Genomic DNA, 26,431 nt, shown 5'->3' with positions numbered 1-26,431 from the left:
TAAACATGAAACTTTCCTCATTTCAGATTTTTATTTTTATAAAAATGAAATGAACTAAATAAAGCAAAAGATAAATACATATTTTTTTCCTGTACTTCAAAGTTGCTTTTGTTGAGGACTTTATTTTCTTAATAAGGAATCAGGTATTAAAACTTTACAATAATATCAGCTCCCTCTAGTGGATTTCATTATACTTGTTGCTGTGCCTCTATGAAATCAACTGGGGAAAAGATTTTGAATGTCTTAAATTTTCAAATATTGACCTACTTATTATCTTCTGTCTTCATAAAATCCATAAGCCTCCCTTAAAATCAAGTGTTTTTTAACGAACATATTGTAACCTGTGGCCAAAAGACCCCCTTTACTGGAAAATTATTTTAATTTACATATACATATTAATTATATTAAAGTTCAACTTTCTTCCATTTACTTTAAAAATGTTCAGAATATCGGTGTTTGATAGTAACTGAGATTTGTCTATGGTACTACAATATAAATAGGTAGTAATATGTATTCTGTATTCATGCAGCCATCAGTCCATCCATGTCATCTGTCTTCTCCTTATCTTTCATACGTACATATGACAATTGTTTATAAATCTTTCAAACTTTTCATTCCACTTATCTGTAAATAAGATGTCCTCTCACTTTATTTACCAAAATATTTTTAACATTTTTAGTTGAAGATTTGTCTTGACTAATTAATAATCCTTTAATTAAATATGGAATATGTATAGTAAATGAAAATGTGTTATATAAAATCAGATTTCAGGTTTTTGTTTATTTTGTTAATTTGTAATTATTTCAAATAGTTGTACGTGTGTATGCTTTACCCGCAACTGGTAATAGGGAATAAATATCATTTCTTGAATTACTCCACAGTACTTTGAACACATTAAGTGTTCAGCAAATAAGAGCTGAATAAGAAACACCTGGGGAAACATCCTGACTTTTGTTTCCTCTTTATATTTTTCTTTACTAGCTATCTGACAATGAAACAAGAACCTGACTTTTTAAGTATACTTTGAGTGGTGAAAATCTGTGTAAGGAATTGATGGTCATTATCTGGCATATGTGATATGACAAAATAGTATTAAAAGATAAAATGCATCTTATTTTCATACTACTTTTAGTCTATAAATAATTTCCTTATAAATTATTTTACTTAGTCCTCAGAAAGCAATTCATTAAGCATATGTTTTGCTATCCCTATGCCGCAAGTGAGTTAATGGGGCTTAAATAACTGAAATAATTTATATGGGATGGCATAAAAACTAGCTAGTACACATGAATGTTTATAACAATATTATTCGTAATAGCTAAAATATGGAAGCAACCCAAATGTCCGTCAAGTGATGAATAGATGATGGAACTGGCTATATCCATACAGTGCCATATTATTGAGTAATAAAAAGGAACGAAGTAGTGATAGATGCTGTAGCATGGATAGCTCTTGAAAACATTATGCTAAGTGAAAGAAGACAGTTGCAAAATACCATATATTATATGCTTCCATTTATATGAATTGTCCTCAATAGGCAAATATGTAGAAACAAAAAGTAGATAAGCAGTTGCCTATGGCTGGGAAGTTGAAGGGTGAAATTTCCTCCCAAGGTAATTGCTAAAATACTTTTCTAGAAACAGCAAACCAGAAATGCCATGCTGTACTCTAGATGAATAAAGAAAACATAGCACCTAGTTTGTTATAGATAATCTAGTATTTTAACAAAGAAGAAATTAAACCTTCTTTCTAAATGTAAATAAGGAAACAAAATGAGTAATATAACTTGGATTTATTTCAATAGTGAGGTGGAAATCATGTCAATAAAGTAATTATTAGGGTTTTTTGTTGGTTGATTTGGTTTGGATTTGCAGAAAATGGGGAAAGTCATCAGTTATGACGAAGTAAGTATTTTGTTTGTTTTAAAACTGCAAAAGGATGTTCTTCAGTTATATACCCCTGGATTGCTTTTACAACTCTTTCTCATTCATTCACTAATTAATAGATATTTGTGAACACCTCCTATGTGCCATGAAAGTGCTGGGCAGTAGGTACTTAGTGGGGAAAATCAAGCACAATATTTATGTCCTCATGGAGCTTACAGGAAGACAGTAAATGAACATATGTGTATATAATGCTATCACAGATTATAATCACTTTGGTCCAAGAAACCATGATTCTGGGGAAATGACGTTCAAACCAAACCTGTAGGATGTGCAGATACCAACTGAGTGATAAGGTGGAGAAAGGACATTATGAGGAACGGAAATAAGCACAAATGTCCAATTGTGGAGAAGGGTTTGGCATGTTCAAGAGACAGAAAAAAAGGCCAGAAGGACTGGAACCCAATAAATCATGGAAAGATTAGGACGAGATGAGGGTAGATTACCTGAATGCCCCCATAGGCTCTTGTAAAAGTTTGGATTTTAAGGGTAGTTAAAATTTCCAAAATAATTTCAATTGAAGAAATTAAGTAATCTGATTTGTATTTTTTTTTTTTTAAAGCATACTCTAGTTGGTATGTGAGGAAAAAACGGAATATGGTTCTGAGGAGAAGCAGGGGGACAGGTGGAAATAATAATGCATTTCACGTTGGACTAGAGTTGTGATAGCTGAGATAAAAAAAAAAAGAAAAAAATCATGTGGCCCTCCAAGAAGTGACGATCTGTGGAGGTGGGGATACTTTTACCACGATCACAGGGAATAAGTGTTCCCTACTGCAGGGACAGTAGAAGAAAATTTTAGGGCAGCCAGTAAAACCGCTCTCCATGGCCCTAATTTCAAGTTCTGTGGTTAGTCCCTGCTGCTCCATGTTTAGATGCTGAGATTGGGAAGGGAAGGAAAGATTGACCTGAGCTAACTCTTCTAGCTCCAGGTCACATTTTTTTTTTTTTTTTAGCTGGCCGGTGTGGGGATCCAAACTCTTTGACCTAATTTACCTTTATAAATACTTAATTTTTAAAAATTTTTGTTTTTTATATATCTATGTAAAGAAATCTTTTATTCTAGTAGACCCATACTCTGTTGCTTTGCTTCTTAACTCCATAAACAATTAAGAAAAACTGTTTGCAAATGGCCTTTTTTTTAATCCTATTTTTTCTATCAATGCCATCCATGGCAAGAATAACAGGAATTTATTTAAGCCAGCGATGTGCTTGATATCAGGAGATACAAGAATATCTGCTTGACTTTGAGTATCTAGGAAACATATGCTTAATGTCATGTTGGAGCATAAAAAATAAAAACATTTTTCATTTTTGAAATGTAATTAACAGGATATTTTGAAGATAGGATTGCTGCATGAATATGGCTAATTAAAAAAAAATTGGAACAGAGAGAAAATTCAGCAAAAACCAAAAAAAGTAACTTTATATTGTAATAAATATTTCAGTAGTGTGGTAGTTCATACTTACACAAACTTGGTTAGAAAAATGTGATTAAAATGGAAAATGAATCAATTGTTCAAGAGGTGAATAATAAAGCAGCAGTTGTGAAAAAGACCCAGATTTCAGTTGGTTCATTAGAGTTTTATGACTTTTAAAATAAATTCTAAGGTGATCTTAGATAAAATTTCTGTATACACATCTATTTTGCTCCTGTCAGACTCCAGCTGGGGCTTTTTGTGAGAATGAATTCTGAGCAGCGGGACTTTTAGCGGAATGAGTAGCGTAAACACAGAGGCCTGAATAATTAAGTGATAGATTTGGGTTGGAGGAGAGTTATTCATGGTGATGGGGAATTGAGCTAAAAAGTTTATTGAATTCTGATTGCAAAGGTCCGTGTATATCAAGCTAAGGAACAACTCATATGTTGGCATTGTAAACTCAAGTTACTATACTCAGAATTCCTTGCATTTCTAACTGTCTTAAGGACCATTTCTTGTACATTAATTGTCATCTAATGTGAGTTCTCTCTTCTTTTTTGACATCTTTGCCCGTGTTCACCCTTTAAAGAAATGCTTACTCTATGTCATAGTGTATGTCATCGAATAAGTTTTGGAGTCTTCATTGATCACGTTGTCTCCTTGTCATTTGATTGACCGTGAGGAATAGGGAAAAGTCAGAGTCTGGTTGGCATGGAATAAAAGGCTCGAGTTGGGAATTTTTTCAAAATTATATATGTCAAAGAAGTAAAAAGTGTCATTAGTTCAGCTTCTATACGTAGATAAAACTCATTTTTGCATGAAAAGTGATGGGGAATTCAATTGGACTCAACTTCATATAAACAAATGAAGTTTTAATGTTTTTAATTGTTATCACTATCAAGAATACTAATATATGCTCGCTCTTGCTCTCCCCAAATGGATTGCTAGGGAGTTCTCCCCAGCTTCTATATAACACCATCCAATAGAAATATAGTGTTAGCCATATATGTAATTTAAAATTTTCTAGTGACCATATTAAAAGAGAAATAGGTGAAATTAATTTACTTGCATATTTTATTTAAACAAATACATCACAATATTGTTGCTTCAACAATAGAATCAAAATTTTTAAAACTTAGAGATAGTTTTACATTCTTTTTTGTGTGTTCACTGTCTTCAAAATATTGCACGTATTCAAACTTACAGAACATCTCAATTCAGACTACCCACACTTCAAGTACTCGATGGACACACACAGCTAGTGGCTCCCATATTGGATGGTACAGTTATATTTTCTTTCACTCTACTCCTTCTCTGATGCTCAAGTTCCTTTCTATTCTCTGAATAGTTTCGATTGAATTTTTGAGAGTAAATATAGTTGTATTTCTTTTACAATAAGGTGTCCAATATAACCTACTATTCTGAGATCTCAGCTTTATCATGATAGTTCTATCTTACAATAGGGAAAAATCTGAATTTTTTTAAAGTAGATTTCCGTTTATCTTGCTTTCCTGTTAAAGTGTTTTGCCCATGACATAGACTCACGTGTATCAGACTAATTCCATTCTTGGCTCCCTTTTTGTTCATAAAGAAATAACCTGGCCTTGCCTCTCCTGCTCTCTCCTTTGCTCTCCTCTCCTTTGTTCTCTCTGCTCTTCCTTACAGCCCCTTGCTCCTTTAAGGCAGTTTGATTAAAACCAGGAGTTTTTAAGCAAAAGATACAGAAAACATTTTTCACATTTCTCTACTACAATTTCAGATGTCAATGTGCCCATAATTTATCATTGCCATCCTTCACATGGCTGTACTAAATGATCAGAAATTAATGGACTATTTTATCTTTCAAGATACACAGAAGTGCAGCATGGTAGCCCTTAACATTTATTTTTCCAATAATTTACAACATGTACTTCCAAACCTATAATCACACATATTAATTTTCATTTCATTGGTTATAGTTCCCTAATCATAAAATATAAAAAGGCCTTTGTATTTTTAAAATGTTGTGTTAGCAGCAGAATAGTAGAAACTGCAATAAGAATACTACATTTTTAATTAGTCATATATTTATAAGCAATATATAGCTCAATGTTAAACCCCCAGGCCATATCTTTAATGGGTCTGGACTGCGTCAAATGGTGTCAATAGAACTATTGAGGTCTCTTAAGACTATAGGTTATTAAATTGGACATGATTACTGTATACATGTTTACCTGTTACTAATTTTGGGGAATTTGTTTCCTTAAACAAAGCTACAAAAGCATTCCCAATAGTTTAGCTTTTTCTGTATAATCAGTTTCAAGGAAATGAAATGCCATATTTAGATGAGGGTTAAAATGTAAGGAGGAATTGGAAAAATATATATTTTGAGCTTAGTTTTCCAATATGAAGTGATTCCTGTGAAAGTCAGTTGCCAGGGCATTTAGCATAGATATATGCAATGAAAATCACAGAGATACATTAAATGAGAGTCTTGTATGTTGCCCATCTTCAGCACTGATAATTAATTGGCAGATAATCACCCAGCCTCAGTTTTATTAGGTACAGGAAAATAGATTGAATGAAAGCTATGAGCTTTGAATCATGACTAATAAAATTATAACTTTATATTACAAACAATGCATATAATTCAGAGGAAAATATTGACTTCTCGGTAAGTTTAAATTTGATGTAAATTTGATGTTTTCTATTTAAACATAATATTTTTCTTGTTAAGAAAATCTTTAATGAATTAGTAATAAATTTTTGTGAATATGTAAATAATGACAACATGAAAAAACATATTGCAAAAGAAAAGTAATTGTAATCATATTTACGAAGAATGTAAACAATCTACTTTTTTATTACCTCACTGTATAACCTTTAAAACGTAGATGACGTTCTGTTGGTCAATAAACTAATGTTTAGGAATATTGTAGCTCAGTTAGTGGCTCATTTCTTCGTTATGTTCTGATGGCATGTACCATCTTTATAGATTTTGGAGGTAATTTTTTCAGCACTCTCCCCTTTCCCAGATAGTTCTGTCTTCTCAGAACAGAGTCGAAGTTTGGTTTAGCTGTCAGTGGGGGAACTTCACGTCTTGCACCTGAATACATATCAGAAGTAGTTATGTAAAATAAAATCAGTAATTCAGAGACTGAAATGTTTCAATTCTCATTAAACAAAGACCGGAAGGCAACTAAATAGAGGAACATTTAACAGTGCCTTTCTTAGATATTAGGTGGACTTGAGGGTGTGATTAGAGCCCATTAGAGCCCACAGCTCTTCAGAGACAAGTACCCCTACACATGGGCAGTGAGGTAGCCAGTTTAGAAACTAAGCAGTCGGTAGGTTCTGATTTAATTCTAGCTCCTCCGCAGTGCAATACACCTGTGAAACACCCAGAGGGTTTACTCAGGATTCACGTAGCAAGGAGAAAATGTGCCCAAACATCCCGAATAACCATTTTGAATATGATGTTCCATTAACGCAATATCATAAACTGTACTCACGTGTAATGGTGATCTGGATGCTTGATCAGGGTTTTAAAGGGAACCTGAAACATTGGATAATGCAAATTGTTCAGTGAATAATGTAAATTAATACATACTTTGACATTTTTTTAAAACTAGTAGAAAGAAAACTAATTTATCAAGTCATTTAAAAAAATTTAATATCCGGGTAGAATTACATTAACAGAGGAAATGTGTCCAATTTATTATTTTATAATTTAGATGTGTTAATGTTCATCTTCTTCTGGGTTTCAGAATTTTTATTTAATGTTGGCTTGTTGAAAAGCAACAAATTCTTCACATTTACTGCATTTTATTCTTTTCTATCTATCTTCTATCTATCTATCTATCATCTGCCTACCTACCTTGTTCTATATATAGATGGATGCTGACTGTTGGGCAATCTATGATATTTTAACATGTACAAATGTACTTCAAAACGTTTATGGAAAAATGGAATTAAAAGATAATGTGAATTTTTTCACGAATTTTTTGAAGTGCTCTTGTACTTTTAAGTAGCTGTTATACCCTTCTACCATGCTCTTGCTACCTTATGCTGGTATGGTAACCTGGCAAATCTGAAAATCTGTATTTTCTCACATTTAATGTATGTACAATTTAATCTTTTCGCAGGATGCTACTAATGATAACATTATCCTCAACATAATCTGAACACTTTTTCAAATGCTTTGTTAAATATTCCGTGGCCTATAATGAATTATGCCGTGACAATAAAACAAGAAGTTTATATATTTTTAAATGACAATAAAGTACTATCCAGTTTTCAAACAATGCTGTTTAAATAAACGTAAAGTTAAAGAAATAGAAAACTTTCATCTAATTTGGTACCATTTCCCTTGGTCTTTACCTATTGTTACTATCTATTTTTTAGTCTGATCACAATTCTCTTTCCTGGATGAAATAGAAACTAACCTTTAAATCCATTCTCCGCATGCATCAGGATAGGCATTGTGTGTGTTCATGTGTGAATGTGTGTGTACATGTGCATTTGTGTGTGTGTGTGTAAATCATTTCAGAGCCATATCTTGGTTTTGACTCTAGATCTCATGCTCTAGAAATAAATTAGCTCATAGGAATCCACTTCTCCCCTCAAACAAAAGAACTTGAGTGTCTCTAGAATTGCTCTCTACCTTGAAAGGAAGATTTCTCTCTTTATTGGCAGAGTTAAAACTTTGTATTAAACTCTTACTGCTTCTACTTAGCCTTCAGTGTATCTTCTGTAATTTCCTATCTTATAGTGTTTCTCTTCATAGCTAATATTAATAATAGCAAATGTATTATTTGCCTAGCAGTCAACTAAGTAATTTGCAAATACAGAATAATTTAGGATAACATACAGCATCTTATTATTGTCTACAAGAGCCCTCATGGCCATAGCTCCCAATGACTTTCCTGCCCTTGGGTTCGACCACACTCCACCTTGCTCACTTTTTTCTTGCTGTACTTGCCTCCTTGTCATGCACCCACACTGCCAGGGACACTCATACCTTAGGACAATGATACTCATTACTCTCTACCTGGAAAACCTGTCCTCTCCATATTCCCATGGCTGCCTCCTTCACTTCTTTTAAGTCTCTGTTCAAGTGGTACTTCCACAGAGAGACCTTTTGGTCCCTATATGGTCACTTACTGTCCTTTTTAAAAATTGTATTTACTTATTTATTATATAATTTTATTGTATTTGAGAAGGTTCTAAAACACATGAAAATTTTTTAAATAATGAAAAATAAATAAATCTACGTACTGAGCCACTAAACTTAGGAAACAGAATATTGCAAATAACCATTGATATCTCCTGTTGCCTCTCAAATTTCTTTCCCTCTCCCCGAACTTCCATCATTATTTCCATGCAGATCATTTGTCAGTTTTCAATGCTATTTCCTGCTCTTCTCATTAAAAATACATTACCCATGATCCTTTTTAAATTGGCTACTGGTTTGGCTTAGCCAGTGGAAAGCACTTGGAGGATATTGAGGGTAGGAAGAGGAGAGAGCCTAGAATATTTCTTGTCTTCTCTCATTGTTTCAGGGTACATTTCCATCAGTGGCTGAGAATGACTCCTCCAAGGTTCTAGCTTCCTCTGGAAATGGCATTCCTCAGGGCCCTGCTTCCCAACAGGGAAGTTTCTTGTAAATATAGTTCCTTAGGGGTGGCCCCAGTTATTGGATTATTATAACACTCTCTCCCAGCTCTTACCTTTGTCTTCCTAACACACAGGATAGTGTTGGCTTCCTGCTGTTGGGAACCTATGGGTTACCCACTATGCCTTGTGTAGATCCTTATTTATTCTAACATTTTTGTATTTAATTCTCTATCTTAAATTCCTTTTATTGCATTATCTGGAAGGATCTATTTCTCTTTCTCCCTCCTCTCTGATACAATCCCCTTAATTTTTTTCCAAAGTAAATTATTTTTATTAGCTATTATGATCTATTTACTTGTTTATTTGTTCATTTCCTGACTCACCAACTAAAGTTTAAGCATCAAGAGAACCGAGGCTTTAGTTTTTATTGTTTTACTTTTTGCATTCCTGGTGCTCAGAGCCCTGAATAAATATTTGCTGAATGAAGGAATAATAAATGAATGGCTTCATTTAATTCTCCCAAAAGTATTGTCATCCACATTTCTACAAATGAGATCTAAGATACTAAAAGGTTAAGCAATTTGCCAAAACCAGTAAGTGGATAGACAATTCCAAAGCCATGTTTTCTGAACTGCACTATCATACTTACTAATTATCATGCTGTACAGCCTCTTTCTGTTAAAAACAGAAAGTAAGATCAATCCTGTTAGATGTTCATAAAAACCTCTTGATCTCTTTCTAATAAAATGTAATTCCAGAATCTTCACAAACTCTTTCTATACTTATCTCTCCCTCCTGACATATTTTCATCATCTGGATAAAATTGGACCGATTGATATCACCTCTGTCAAACTTCTAATACAAATGTTTGCCCCAGCCACTGCCACAAGGTAAACAAGCACTGTTTTCCAGAATGTACATGTTCAAGTTCAATTAACCCAATCCTTATGCAGCTTATATTCCATCCAACATTCCCCTTTATCTCTGCCCATAGACCCCTCTCATCCCAGATCACTCGCTGAAATGCCTTCTCAAACACAACCCTTTGCTTCGTCAAAACTAAATTCTCCTTTACTTCACTGCTATCATGAGGTCCCTCTTTGCCTTTGTTTATTCATAAGTTATCTAGCATTCAGAGTATTGCATCTGGTCAGTAGGCAGAGAAACACAGTATTTACGTGAAATAAAATACTAAGGTTTAAACTACCACAGAGATCTTCCAATAAGAAATTGGAAGTGCTCACATTAAACAAAGTCTCCTTAAATTTGGGCATGAACTCCTAAATAAATATAAGCATGTTGAATACAATTTTTCATTTCTAACCTTTTGGTGTCTATACAGTCTCTAAAATTAACTAGCTGAATACTCAAATAACATGCAAAATACTATTCTATGTTCTCATTTAGGAGAAGGAATGGTATATAGAAGTGATACCCATATACTTTCTATTAAAATAATTAAATTTGAATAATGCAATTTGATATAGTGTTTTAAACTAGGACTTTGCATTGTGATTTGATCTATTTAAGAAAATTATCAGCCATTATCTTTTCAAATATGGCTTCTGCCACATTCCTTCTGGGATATAATTATGCTAGATCATTTTATTGTATTTTCTATTCTTTTGACTCTCCATGTTCAATTTCTAATATTTACTTCTGAACTATCTTCAGGTTTAATAGTTCTCTATTCAGTCTTGTCTGATTTGCTGTTAAACACATCCATTTAGTTCTTATTGTCACATTTCATTTCTCAGTTCTTTGATTTCTTTTTGATTATCCTTAAAATCTATGTCGTTTTTATAGTTTCCAATTCACTACAAAATTTTCAATCTTGTTTTTAATCCACTTGAATGTGGTCAGTGTAGCTACTTAATTCACATTACACATAAAAGCATATAATTAAGCATATATCCACATATGAGTATACCTGAAAGAGTTTATGGATTCGTATTATCTTGTAATTCTACTTTTCCATGAACTCCTCGAAGTACCCTTGTATGTATATAAGCATTCTGTGTAGATGTATATATACTATGTTCCCTATATCAAACCAATACCAAAAGTGTACTTTTCTTAATATTCCATGGTATACCAGATATGTAGCAGGAATTTATCTTTATTGCCATAATCATATTCTAATCTATATTTCAGGTTCACATTTTGTTAATCTTTGAAATTAGATGTATGATTGAATTTGTTGACAATTTAGGAAAACATATTAACAAAGTTAAAAAATGGTTAAGTGATTCTCTTTCTCTTTTTCTCTTTGGATAAAGTTTTTGACACTTTGCCACCCATGCGCTATCAAGAGACAATGAGTGCCATCCGGACGTGGATCAAGCAGTCAGAATCCAAACTCTCTATACCTCAACTTAGTGTCACCGAATACGAAATCATGGAGCAAAGACTTGCAGAGTTGCAGGTCTGTGAATATTTGAGTGTTGTAAATAATATAGAATGGATCTCATTTATCAAGCAATCATATTAATGTAACCTTAAAATAGTATTAGACTATATTATATACCCAATCACATTTTTAAGGCATGAAAACATATTCATTAATTATACTTAGGAGCTGAGTGTATGTATACATTTTGAGAATTAAATGAAAAAGTATTAAGAAGTTAAATTCTAAGAGTCTTTTTTTGAGAGCTAAATATAATTTCTTTTAAAAAGTAATTTCTTCAAAGAAATCTATATTTAAATATTTCCAGTATATATTGTTCTATTTAGACTATTTTCTCTATTATAATACCAAACAAACTATAGCTGTTTAATTTTTTTGTTTGTTTCCTTTTTATTCTTGTTTTTAATACTTGGCATAATGATTCTGAAGTTTACTTGGAAAAAATGTGTAGCCTAATTTAAAAAAAATAAGAGTACAATGGTACAGCAATAAAGGGAGAGAAGAAAGTACACAAGAAATAGTGAGCAGATGAGTAGAAGAGAATATGTCCACTGAAAAAAAAGTGAGGAAGGAAAAATTATTCATAAATACCATTGAGAAAATGTATTAACTAACTGTAATAAAAATTAAGTTAGAACCCTGCCTTAAAAGTTACACCAAAGTAAAATAATAAAAAGTTCTTACAATAAAAAGTTCAAAAAAATCTTAATAAGAATGTATTTTGGAATTTTTTTTTTAGTAAAAATCTCTTAAAACTTATCGCTAAGAGCATAAAAATCAATGGATGTAATCACAAACATTGCAAAAACATCAAAGACAATTTTAAAGAAAAATGAGCCCCAAGGGAAAATTTTTTTCTATGACTAAGGGATAAGGGAGAAAGTCTTTAGTAAAGAAGTCATTTACAGGAAACATAAATGGCCAATAAACTTATGAAAAATTGTAATTCAAATTGTAAAGGATAATGTAGAAATTTACAAAATGAGTTACCATTTTTCACATACTAAATTGCATAGACACACACAAAAGATATAAGTTGAGTTCCGGAACTGATTAACAATATTTTCACTTATTGGTGCGAATGTAAATTGAATGTAAATTTCAATACTTTCTAATAATACATAAAAACTAATTAATTTGTACACATGAATATAATTTTCATGAAGTTTATTATTTATGAACATAATGAGAGTATATTCAAAGATATAGATAGATGATGATAGATAGATAGATAGATAGATAGATAGAGATAAAAATAATTTACAGAAATGGAAAAGTAGACATTAATTTGTAGACCTAAAAATGGGTAAGGGTTAAATGAAGTAGATAAGTCATTAAAATTTATTTGTATGAAAAATACGTAATATTTTTATATTAGGCATAAGAAAATGCTGACAATAAAATACCTTGCTCAAAATGTAGTTATTTGCTAGATGTTGTTAAATAATTTGTCAGAAGGAAACAATTTAATAATGTAAAATAAAATAAAATTTTAAGAAATAAAGTAAGAAAAATTAAATATGACAGAATAGGTATAAGATACTGTGCAAATATAAAAGTTATGTGTTTGACAAATTTGTTGGATGATTTTAAAAAGAAAAGAATAATTAATTGTACATGTGTCTATACAATATAATCATGTATTCAATATTTAGTTATATAGAGAAAAAACTGAATGTTTATATAAAAAATTAATAGTTACAAGTGGATGTTTTTCTAAAATTTTTTTATCATGAGCTTTTATTACTTAATAACCAGAAATAAATATTGAGTAGGAGAAACTTAAGGATAAACATGCTATTATAGGATTGCATATGTTACGCAGGGTAAATGTAAAATAAACTTTATAAATTCTCCCCCAAATTATTCTAGAACTTCACCTAGAACTTTCCTAGAATACTACAAAACAGAATAATGTCTTTAGAAAAATATCAAACTTTGGTTAATTGGCACTAGTAGACCATCAGCCTGGTAATTTATTCAATAAATATTGTTATCCTATATGTCAATATGATTTAGTTATAGTTTTACCTAGGAATGTTAGAAGTTGTTTTACTAAAGCCTCAGTGTAATTAGATTAAACTTCATGAACTGTATAATAATAAATGCAATTATATATTATATATATGTATATACATATATACACACATAATTCAATAAAATTAGATATGCTAAAACTCTTTGGTTCAGTGAAATATAGTTTTGGATATATTTGACATTGTTTATAAAAGTAGGCACAAATTATTAAATAAAATACTATTAAATAGTGTACAAGTAAATTTTATGATAAAATGTAGGATTTAAATGACCACTAGATATTTTATTACTGCTATTAGATTATCTACTTTGTTCAGATGTTTGAATCACATAGTTCCATTTTAAGTACGCTTAGTTCGACTGAAACTCGCTAATTATTATCCATCAATTAATATAAATGTACTTTTTTTTTAATTTTGAGGCTTTACAAAGTTCTTTGCAAGAGCAACAAAGTGGCCTAAACTATCTCAGTACCACTGTGAAAGAGATGTCAAAGAAAGCGCCCTCTGAAATTAGCCAGAAATATCAATCAGAATTTGAAGATATTGAGGGACGCTGGAAGAAGCTCTCCTCCCAGCTGGTGGAACATTGTCAGAAGCTAGAGGAGCAAATGAATAAACTCCGAAAAATTCAGGTAATTTAAAATTTTGCTTTTTATATTTTTAATTTACTGCTTTTTCCACTAAAAATGCATTGTAAAGCTTAAAGGTAAATAGACTCCGTCAGTCAGTGATAAGATCAAAAGACAAAGATCTTTCTCATAGAAATATAGTTTGACTATTTCTTCCAAGAAAAGAGTAATAAAGAGTTCTGCTTCTTAGATTTTCTTTAGAACACCTTTGTTTTTTTCACCATTACCCATAGGACTTAAACATGTTTTTAGCTAAATAATTTTCAAAACTAATAATTTTTTAGACTGATGGTTTTTTAAGATATAGGTATCATTTAGTTTATGACTAGATTAAAAAGATATATATATATGTGTATATATATGTATATATCATATGATTTCATCACCATATTTTAATTATAATTACATGCTTAATTTTACCCCATTACCTCTTCCTCAAACCAACTTCTACTGGCTTAATTTGTTTAATAGTGCCACCATACTAATAATCACCCAAGCTAAAAAAAAGCAACAATTAAAACAACAATTACGCTCTAGTCAAAAAGTCTAAAATATTTAGTAATTTACATAATATCTCTCTGGAGTGATCAATTATTGTGAGCACCGTTAATGCTGGGGAAAAAAACTTCAAAAATATCATGTCATGATGGAAAAGCACTGAACAGGATGCTTCTGGATTTAAATCTCAGTCCAGCTATTTAGATACACTACAAACCAGAACACTAAGCAGTCCTGCAACATTTGACAAAGCACAGCATACATATATACATGTCTCTACTTATAAACATATGTGTACATGCATACATGCTTACGTACATACATGAAAACACATATTATTTGTCGGGACCAGTGGTCAGAGATGGAATATAATTTTCATCATCAATGAAATTCTTCTAGTGAAGGAGAAATGTAGGTGTATTATTTTCCTGTTGCTGCTACTACAAATCACAACAAATTTAATGGCCCTAAACAAAACAAAGTTCTTATCTTACAGTTCTGGAGATCAGAAATCTAAAATCAGCTTCATTGGGGTAAAGTCCAGGTGTCAGCATGGCTGTGTCCCTTCCCGAGGCATTAAGAATGTTTGTTACCTTGCCTTTTTTAGCTTCTGGAAGCTGCATGCATTCCTTACCTCATGTCTCCATTCTTCATCTTTAAAGCCAGCAGTGTAGCACCTTCCAGTGTCAATGTCTGCTTGTCTGACTCTCTCCTTCCCTGTCTTGCCTTCCTCTTAATAAGGACTCTTGTGAGTGCATTGTACCCAGTCAGACGATCTAGAATAATCTCCCCATCTCAAAATGCTTAATTTAATCATATCTGCAAAGTCTTTATTTTCATGTTAGGTAACATATGCACAGGTTCCAGGGATGGGCATAGATATTGGTGAGGGAAAGGAGAAAGGGGTCATTATTCAGCCTAGCACAGTAAGTAAATTAAATAGTATGGGTCTGGCTGGTTAGCTCAGTTGGCTAGAGTGTACTGTTATAACACCAAGGTCAAGGGTTTGGCTCCCATGACTGGCCAGCTGCCAAAACAAAACAAAACAAAATAACGACAACAACAAAATAACAAACAAACAGCATCATAAACATGATGACAGTAGGCAGGAAGAAAAATCAACATAAACTGGGAAAAAGGGTTATGGAATGTTCTTGGAATACAGGTTGTTTCAGCCATACCTTGAACACAGAATTTAGCCAGCTAAAGAGAAAGAAAGAGTTTCTGACAAAATGGAGCAATAAGAAGTTCAATATTGAGGAGACAATATATATGTTTGGTTATCAATAAAATATACAGTTGAAAAAATGTTTAGAGAGTAGATCATGAACGGTCTTCAGTGCCATGCTTCAGAATATGAATTTTAACCTAACGGTGATGGGATTATCAACATCAACAACAATAATAATAATAATGATGATGATGGACTATTACTGGTATTTTAAAGAGGGAAAGATTTGATAACATCTGGGTTTTCAAAACATTACCATAAAATGATTATGGTACGATGAGACTGATGCAGATACCAAAAAGAGCTAATGCAGTAATGAAGGAATCAGTACTAAGAACTGAATGAGAACAAGGGAGATGTGAAAAAAGAGCAAAACTGAACTTGACAGATATCAGCAAAGTGCTAATGTTGAAGCTCTTAGATTTAGTCAAATACATTAAAAATTATTATTATTAACCATATTGAAAAGGAGACTTTCTGTGAAGCACATATTTTCAATATAAATTTAATTTTAAAAAGAGGAATGAGCAAATCTAGACAACATAGTAGAATTGTATAGAAATGTAGAAGTAACAATCATACATTTAAAAAGCAGCAAAAGGGCCAACCCCGTGGCGCACTCGGGAGGGTGCGGCACTGGGAGCACAGCATCCTATATAGGGATGGCTGGTGCTTTCACTGGCTGAGCGTGGTGCGGCCGGTCACAAAAAAGACAAACAAAAAGGAAAAAAAAGCAGCAAAAAAAAAAAAAGCAGAAAAAAATCATAATATGGTAAAGAATAATAGAAAATAATTGGCTATTAATAAGTGATAAGAAATGATATTTTTCACCTGATTTGTTACTTCAAACTGGCCAGGCAAATAAGAAATTAAAAGCAAAAGCTTTCTCTTTAAAGATGACAAAATCTTGATCTGCAAGTTCCCAACTGGAGGGACTATTTAAACTGTCAACTCTAGAAAACAATTTGTGGAAGTTCGGGTTTAGGGAGGCTATAAAGACATCATTACATTCAGTTTATTGTTCATAGTTTGTTTTATGTAGTGTAAGGGCACATTGTTAGTATTATCATGAGTTGTCTTATAACTTAAAATTTCTCTGGAGGGGGATATGATTTAATGTTCTCAAGAGTAACATCATAAAACCACATTTGATAGTAATTTTTTATTTTTAACCGTAGCAGACTTCATACACCAGTGCTCATACAGTAGACCATAAAAATGCAGTCTTCATAAAAATATGCTTTTCCTGAAGAACTACTTAGAGAAATCTTTCAAATGTGGGAATTGTTTGTGGGCTTGTTTAGACATGTCACTGTGATGAATTGTCTTAGGAGCAATCAGCACCCCAATAATGACTTAAATGGGTCTCTTATTCCAGAATCACATAAAAACCCTGAAGAAATGGATGGCTGAAGTTGATGTTTTCCTGAAGGAGGAATGGCCTGCCCTTGGGGATTCAGAAATACTAAAAAAACAGCTGAAACAGTGCAGAGTAAGATTTTTATATGATGCCTTTCTTATGGATAGTGTTATTTAGTTAGATCAATGATTTAGAACCAGGGGCTACTTTGCAGTGTGTGGAAACATTTTTGATTGTCACAGCTTGGGGATGGGGGCAGATGCTACCGACATCTACTGTGTAGAGGCCAGAGATGCTGCTAAACATCTTACACTAACCAGAATATCTCAATCACTGCAATGAATTACATAGTCCAAAATGTCATTAGTGCCAATGTTGAGAAATCCTGGGTTAAATTAATGAGAAATAGACAAAGCATTGCTGTTTACTGAAACCTCACTTTATAAGATTGTTTTAATATAAAATGCAATATAATTTAAAGGTAAAGAATCTTTTGAGCTACTTGTATCTTATTACAAATTATTATTCATACCGTGTTGCTCCCTCTGTGTATAACACATTGTACTATAATATAACACAATACGAATTTTTGAAATGATATTCATTATACCATTGTCATGAAGCAGGAAGAAAATAATCTAGCTCTTTAAAAAACTTGCTTTGCAAGTACAAGCTAAAAAAGCAAATCCTCCTTACAAATAACTTTCACACCCATCATGATATAAACAACTGCTGAAATATCCTGCGTTTGAAAACCAAAATCCTTTCAAAAACAGTAATATATAAAGCCCATCATTTTCACACATTTTCTAACAAGAAATATTAAATTTATTTCCTTTAGTTCCTGATGTAAGTAGAATACAGATAATCCCCTACTTCATTCATGCCATAATACCCACTGAACATTTTTTGCAAGACTGTTATGCATATGTCTATATCTGGAGTTATATCTATATATCTATATCTATTTTGGATTATAAAGGAAAAAATTCATATGCAATGTCATGATTTCTAAGTATGCGTTTCCTGGCTATGTTGCATTTCTAATAACTGGTGGTAATTTTCTTCAGCCAGCTTAAACTGAATTATTTCCTTAGCTTTTAGTCAATGATATTCAGACCATTCAGCCCAGTCTAAACAGTGTCAATGAAGGTGGACAGAAGATAAAGAATGAAGCGGAGCCAGGGTTTGCGTCCAGACTCGAGACAGAACTCAGAGAACTTAATACTCAGTGGGATCACATGTGCCGACAGGTATGGACAGTCTCTCTCACTGTGGCTTACCTTGAATTACTTAACTAAGATTTCTTAATGTCTCCCTTCACCATTACTTTTATTTAAAGCTTTGTTTGTGACTGTATTTATGCTTTAAAGCATAATTAATTCAGACAAATTAGTCTTTTTCTAGCATATAGAAATATTTTAATAATTAATAATTTAAATAGTACATATTCATCTTATTGACATGGTAAAATGGACTTATTGAGCACAGCTGTTACACTGAAAACGAAAATCCTATCCTTAGGCATTATTTTAGTTGAATGTTTTCTCTAGTGCATACATTTATAATAATAATTGGATTAACAAAAGGTACGTTACAAGTGTATACATGGTACCGAAATGAAATGAATGAGTGATACAGTGTATGCGTAAATCTGGGAAATGATTCTTACTTCTGATTGTTAATATTGCCAAGTTTGGCTTCTTCGACACATTTGTTTTAATAAATAAATTAAGATTTAGAAACAGTTAAGAAGAGCCAAAAGAAAATAAAACAAAAGTAACTAGCCACCCACATTTGAATTCTTCATTTTTATACAGCAGAATATTCTATAGATATTTATTTTAAATTTAAAGATTAAATCATGGAAAAATATTATAATCATAAGCAGAGTACATCAAATACTTCTTGTTCAAAAGATAAAATATTCACCTAAAGCAGTGATTACTTTTAAATTTACCAATGTCTTTTTTTATGTTAATGAGTGGTTTCAATTTATGTGTGTTAGAGGCAGTCAGTCTTTGGTTATTTCTAAGTAACCTTTCAAAGTTGAAAAGCAATAATGCCAAGAGGCAAAAGCTGAATTTGAAAAAGAAAAGAATTTAGAGAAGTATAAGTCAAGGCAAGTCACCCAGCTAATACTATCACTGACAAATGCTCAACTGTTCTATTAACTCACAGATGAGATAGCCCTGGGTCAGCTAGCTTTCATTCTTCTGCTGTAAGACACTGCTAGAAGAGCTGTTCAGGAAAAAAATATTACTTAAATAGTAGATTATACCATTGAAGTTTTCCTGGAAGGCTAATATAAAAGGTATTTGTTTGTTGAATGTTCTTAATAGATGAATAGAAAGAACCCCGCTAATTTATTTAGAGCAAGAAGAAAAGCAACAGCAATATGTATTCAACAATATTTACCAAAACCTCAAGGATTTTACATTTTATAGAAGTGTGATTTTTAAAGGATCTCTATTCTTAAAATGTCCTTGCTAAAGACCATGCATCTGCTATAATACGTACTAAGAATTACTTGTTTAAAAGAAGTATTTCAAACACACTGGCCTGCTGCATAACAAAAAAATCTATAAATCCCAGCCATGTTCTGATCCCATTTTCTAAACGAATATTTTATGTCTCTTTTTCTCCTTGGAATATCATTTTGCCCATTCTCTGACTTTGTCGCTAAGTGACCTAGGTTTGAAATGAAGGAATTATGCACTCAAGGAGAAGAGGAAGACAATGCAGTAAAAGCAGGGAAGCCAGGCTTGAGGGTTAGTATCAATTCAGTGTTCCAGAGAGAAGAATGGAAAAGAAGTGTACAGATATGCCTTACAGAAGGGTCTAAACACAAAATGAGGGTGTGATATTCTGTCTTGGGTTAAAGATAACTCCCTATTTGTTATTAGATGCCAAAGTCTGGAAAACCATAAATAAATAATCAGGAACAAAATTCTCCAAATGTCTGCTATACCTGAAGACACTTTGAGATCCCACGATCTGATTTTAGAGGTATACAATGGTTAAGATTATTTTAAATTCTAAAGGCTATATATCCATATGAAAAATATCAAGATTCTGGCTATTTCTAAAATAAAAGGATAATCATTATTAAAATAGCCCACAAAGTAATCAATCATACTCAAAGAAAGGAAAGAAGGAAGTGAAAGAGAGAGAGAGGTAGGGAAAAAAAGGAAATTTATAATTATACCATACCTTTACATTATTACATTATATACATATCTGTTTTAAAAATAATCAGAACCCATAAATACATAATTTATTTAAAGAAGCATTTTATTATTTTTCTTCATTACTTGTTATAGTGTTTATTTAAATATATAGTTATTAAACATTTAGTATCAGATATAATTGGGGAGTAAAATAGACATAGTACTTATCCTCATGGAGATTACAGTTTAGTGGAGAAGATGCAAAGTAAATGAATTAACACATGCTGACACCAATGCCTAATTTTATTTGTTGCCAAATGTCCTGAACTTAGCAATCAGAACTGTCTGAATGAGAAAAACAAGAGCAAAGAAAATACTTTATAACTGGTAGTCCGTAAAGCCTTTCTGGAAGACGTGAAGTTAAAGTTGATGCCGATTAGTGACAAGTCCCTGACAATTTGAGGTGTGGACCAGGTGAATTTTGTGTAGAGAATGAAGTGGAAGAAACTTCTGAGGTAAGAGAAGGCTAAGCATGTTTGAGGAACTCAAAGGAAGCCACTGGGTGTGGAGCAGCATACGCCAGGAGAAAATGGATGGGAAGTAAAAGTCATGAACAGATTTAGAAGCCACAGTGAGGATTTAGTCTGTATTGTGAGTGCAGTGGAAAGCTCACAAAGACTTTTAGGCATAGGGGTGGCATCATTTAAAGTGATTGTTTAACAGTTTGCTATATATTCTCGTTATACAAAGACTAAATCAAAGGGGCTCAAGTGGGAGCAAGTAGAAATTGCAATTGTCCAGTAGAAAATAATACTGGCAAAGAAAGGGGATATTGGTGGATATTAAGAGCCATGAAGAAATTCGAAATATATAATCCTTTTGTGACGTCATGTTTGGTTTACTATCCAAACCTCTCCCAACATTTTTTCAAGTTCTTCCATAGAAATGGAGCTGATTTAAATACTTATTGTTCTGTCTCATTACTGTTTACTCTATTTTCTCATTCTACAGTAATTAACATGGGGAGGAGATAGTTGTTCTGGGCAAACTGGACCAAAGTTCTTGTGCGGCTCAAACTTTGTTGAAACTTTTGTCCTCCGTAGCAAATCTCCAGCAAGTTTATCTCACTCATGTAGTTAAAATTATGTTTATATAACATGTTCTTATTTTTCCTGTTTCTGCCAACATTCTTCCTTGCTATGTTTTTGATAACGACCTCCACACTCACATCTACCCAGAACTATAATTCTTTTTCTAAGATGATACATTCCTTTCTTGATTTTTATCAGATCCTGTAAACAATGGCAGTACTTGCTGAAGGAACATGCTTGCTGAAACTGAAGAGGAAAGATAATAAGGGAGGAATCAAAGTGTATCTTTGTTTAGTTTTTTGTTGTGAGCATCAGTGTAGGCGATGGTGACTTTAATTAAACAAAGAAAGACTTGGGGCAAAGAGAGGAATAAAATTGAATAGCTTAGTAGAGTAATCAATAGTTCCATCTTGGTCGTGTTCATTGTGGAGAAGAAGGCAACCAGACATGCATCTGGAATTCAAGAGGAATATTTGACCTGGGCATATAAATGATGTGCACAAAAATGAAGATAACATGTATATAAGATAACTCTTATTTCCCAATGAGAAGATTTTCCCATACCCCCTTACCTAAAATACTTGGCCAAATTAGATGATACGTAAACTCTTCGGGAATTCGGAAAAACATTCTTTTTGTTGTTGAAACCAGTTTTTTGAGTTATGATTGACATACAAAAAGCTGTATATATTTAATGCATACAAGTTGATGAGTTTGGGGATTAGTGTACACTCGTAAGACCAGTATTGCCACATTCAAGGCCATAAACTTACCCATCACCTCCAATAGTTTCCTTCTGTCCCCTTTATTTTAATTTAATATTTTTTGTAGTAAGAATACTTAACATAAGATCTACTCTTAGCAAATTTTTAAGTATACACTACAGTATGGTTAACTATAGGCCTCATATTGTACAGTAGATATACAGAACTTAATCATCCTGCAAAACTAAACCTTTTTGCTCTTTGAGCATCACCTCCCCATATCTCCCCTCCCCCCAGCTCCTGGAAATAACTATTCTACTCTCTGGTTCTATAGGTTTACTATTTTAGATTCTAGGAAATAGGGAAAAAAATTGCAAATCATATATCTGGTAAAGGGTTAATATCCAAAATATGTAAGGAATCCCCGCAACTGAATAGCAAAAAAGTAAAAATAAAAGTACCCCCCCCCAAAAAAAAAAGAAATTGAGCAAAGGACTTGAATAAACATTTCTCCCAGAATGACATACAAATAGTCAATGGGTGTTTGAAAAGGTCCTCAGCATCACTAATCATCAGGGAAATTCAAATCAGAAGCAAAATGAGGTATCACCTCGCACCTGTTAGAAAAAGTCTGTTATTAAAAAAAAGAGACAGAAGGATAAATAACTATTGGTGAGGATATAGAAAAAGGGTAACCCTTGTACACTATTGACAGAATTGTAAACTGGTGTAGCCACTGTGGAAAATAGTAAGGAGGTTCCTAAAAAAAAAAAAAATAAATCCCCCTTTTTATCCAGCATTCCCACTTCTGGTTATATATCCAAAGGAAATGAAATTAGGATCTCAAAGAGATATCTGCACTGTAATGTTCACTTCAGCATTATTCACAATAGTCATGATATGGAGACAACCTAAATGTCCACTGATGGATGAATGGAGAAAGAAAATGTGGTATCTACTCATATGTATATAATGGAATATTATTTAGTCTTAAAAAGGAAATTTACAGCAACATGGATGAAACTAGAGGACATTATGCTAAGTGAAGTAAGCCAGACACAGAAGTACAAATACTGGAGAAGAATTTCTTGTGGATGGAAAAGCATTATATGTAAGGCCAGGAGTTATGGAACCAGATTGCCTGGGTTTAAATCTTTCCCTCACCATAATCTACCTGTGTGATTCTCAAAAAGTTGTTTTACCTCTCTGTATCCCAGTCTTTAAAATGTACTGATATAAATGCCTGACTCATAGGAATTTTATAAAAATTAAATAAATTAATCTTCGTGATGTGTATAGGCCAGTACGTTGTACAGAGTAATACATGTTTTTTAACTAAAATAAATGGAGAAAATATAGACAGAAACTTACATATATAAAATTATAAAATATATATAATTTATAAATAAATAATGTATGCTTGTATATCTTAATTATTAGTGGCTATAAATTTATAATAAATAGTTTATCAACAAACACTTGGTTTAGAGTTCATGTGGATGTCATTGTGGCAACTTATAGGTCATTGTCATTCTCTCTGTCAATATACCTTTTGGGTGCAATCATCCACAGATCTCTTTCCTCAGACCTCTAACAGTTTTTCTTCCCTTCTTATTCGTTGCCAATTTATTAGCTTCCTGTTTCACTAAGAAAATAGAACTAATCAGAAGGGAAGTGGCCTATATTCCCACTGACCTGCATATGAGCTCATAGACTTTGATTTCCTTCAGTTAATATAGATGACCTTTCTGTCCTATCTAAGTCCAGCTTTTCCACTTATGTACTGGATCCCTTCCCCTCTTTTCTGCACGAAGACATCACCAGCTATTGAACAGCCCCCTACCTTCTACATCTTCCCTCTACTGGCTCATTCCTATCAGCAGACAATTATGTAGTTCGTATCTTCTATCATTAAAAAAAAATCCCCTCAAGCCCTTTCTCCATTTTTGTTCTCCTTTACAGAACTTCTTTTCTCTTCATTTTACTCTTTTCATTCTCTCTTGAATCCTACCTAATCAAACTGTCATCCTCACTTCTCCATTGAAGCAAATTTTGTCAGGGTTACCAGTGAATTTACATCACTAAATTCAGTTTTCAGTCTTTATTTTTATTCAGGCTTCTGAACCACCACTTTTAGTTCTCTTTTAATTTGCCTTCAGTTTCCTGACCACTCTCAATATCCTTGGTGCTTCCATGTCCTTGACCGTTAAACTTGGCACTGTTCTAGGGCTCAGTCTTTGGACCTCTGCTTTTCTCTATCACCACTAACTCCCTACGTGAACTCGTCCAGCCTCATGGTTTTAAATGTAGTCTGTAAGTATTTCTTTCCATTATGTCTGTTACAATCTGGACCTTTCTCCTGAATCCCCAGACCCATTCGCCCACTCAACACCTCCATATGGATGAATAATAGACATATTAAATCTAACATGTCCAAAATTCCTGGTATACCCTTTAACTTACTAGCCTAGCAGCCTCCCTGTCACAACAAATGACAACTCCATCTTTTAGTTATCCAAGCTAAAATTCCTGAGGCCTTATTCCAAACATAAAATCTATCAGTAAATGCTGTTGGGTTTTACCTTCAAAATTTTCAGGATCCAACAATTCCTCACCATCCTTCTGCTCTCATCTTGGATGAAGCCACCATTTTCTCTTTCTCAGAATATTACAGTAGATTCCTGATCTCCCTATTCCCACCTTCGTCCCTCTCCACAGAGCCTATTTTCAACACAGCAGCCAGAATGATCCTTTTAAAATATCTCAGATTATATCACTCGGCTACTCAAAACCTTCTAATAACTTTCCAAGATACTGTCTGTAAAAGCTAAGCCTGTGCAATGGTCTGTGAAATGCTTCTGAAGGAAGGAGCTAAAGCATAGTCAAAGGTGTGCTGGTAAATGTTTAACAGTAGGTATCGTGAATCTAGGAGAAAATATAGGCATGTTGAATTCTGATGTCTGTTGGCCACCCAGATATAAATATCCAATTACCAATAAGGAAAAGGGGATCTGAAACTCCACTTAATATGTGAGAAAGAAATTGAACAGGAGAATGCTTTTAAAATAGAGATTCCAATGATAGGAGAAGAGAAATAGCAACAGAACTCAGGGAAACATTAATATTTAAATGTCAGAAAGTAAAAGAAACCCAGCAAAGCAACCGAGAAAATAAAACAACCAGAGAAATCAATAAGTGAAAAAACTGTGATGTCAAAAAGTAAGGGGTTTCAAGAATCCAGGTCTAAATATGGGACTCAAATGCTACAGAGACATAAATTCTGAATTATAGAGGGGTAAAGGAACAGATGGTTTGAAAAGTGTACATTAGGTTTAAAATTAGAAAATCTGCGATGGTCTTTTAGTTAAAGGCGTTTCAGTAGAGTGGTGAGGATGGAAGACAGATTGCAGGTAAGGAAATTATTAAGAGGTCAGAAAACAGAGACAAGAGCAGACTGCTGTTTAATAAAATATCAACTGGGTTGTGTTGTGGTAAGATAATGTTTATTTATTTATTTTTTTAATCACAGGGGAGGCAGAGAGTCCATGAACACATATTTATAGGATGACCTAAAATAAGATGAGAGAGAATTTGAAGAAATTATAAATCCAGGGTAATATAAAGGAAAGGTATGGGGAGGACTGACTTCACAGAATCAGCTTTGAATAAAAGTTATTGACCTTGGACAAGACCAAAGGCATCTGTTGTTCTGAGATCAGAGCTTAAAAAGTGGGGGAGGAGCAGTGCTAAATGTTAGATTTACAAGATCTAGAACAGAAAACATAAAGAATTTTCTATTTATCTATTATGAGACAGTAATATAATCAGCTGAAACAGTAGGGTAGATTGGGCAGCTTAAGTCAAGGGTGTTGGAATCACTAATGTGATAAAGGTAAGGAAAAATTGTCATTTTAACCAAAACTTTTTCACAGAAATCCTTTTGACATGAAGTCACAGATTTTTCTGTATCTCTCTGTCTGATCAGTCATAGAGCTGTAAAATGTTAAATTTGAAAAAGACCTTGGAAATCATCTGGTTCAACCGTTAGGTTAGTTATGAAGCTGAGATAAAGAGAAATAAAGTGATGTTTCTGGATTCACTTAGCTTGCTAGGAATTGAGTCTAGGTACCTTGATTCCAAAGCTGGAGTTCTTTCCAATACATCTCAGAATGACCTTCTACCTTTCTTTTCTTAAAAAACAAAACAAAACAAAATTCACTTCTGTTTCCTTTCCTCTGGTTTACTTTTATAGCATGCAATATTTATTTACTACACATCCTAGCTACCTTTCATTAGTCACTCTAATATTTTTGTAGCTTCACCAACTGCCTCAAAAGATT

At 32.9% G+C, this 26,431-nt stretch overlaps 1 protein-coding gene across 2 annotated transcripts in view; it reads left to right on the top strand.

Annotated features, from left to right (window-relative positions):
- Positions 1-26,431, top strand: part of DMD (dystrophin) — a 2,107,999-nt gene that overhangs the window by 734,351 nt on the left and 1,347,217 nt on the right. For both annotated transcript variants that reach the window (XM_063083086.1, XM_063083084.1), the window contains exons 22-25: positions 11,239-11,384; positions 13,828-14,040; positions 17,145-17,258; positions 18,224-18,379. In XM_063083086.1, the coding sequence (XP_062939156.1) occupies positions 11,239-11,384; positions 13,828-14,040; positions 17,145-17,258; positions 18,224-18,379 (629 nt within the window). The remainder of the gene's footprint in view (positions 1-11,238; positions 11,385-13,827; positions 14,041-17,144; positions 17,259-18,223; positions 18,380-26,431) is intronic.

This window comes from Cynocephalus volans, chromosome X, assembly GCF_027409185.1.
Source record: "Cynocephalus volans isolate mCynVol1 chromosome X, mCynVol1.pri, whole genome shotgun sequence".
Taxonomy (NCBI): Eukaryota; Metazoa; Chordata; class Mammalia; order Dermoptera; family Cynocephalidae; genus Cynocephalus; species Cynocephalus volans.
The sequence above is the reverse complement of the archived record's forward strand: the minus strand, read 5'-3'. Positions and strand labels throughout refer to the sequence as shown.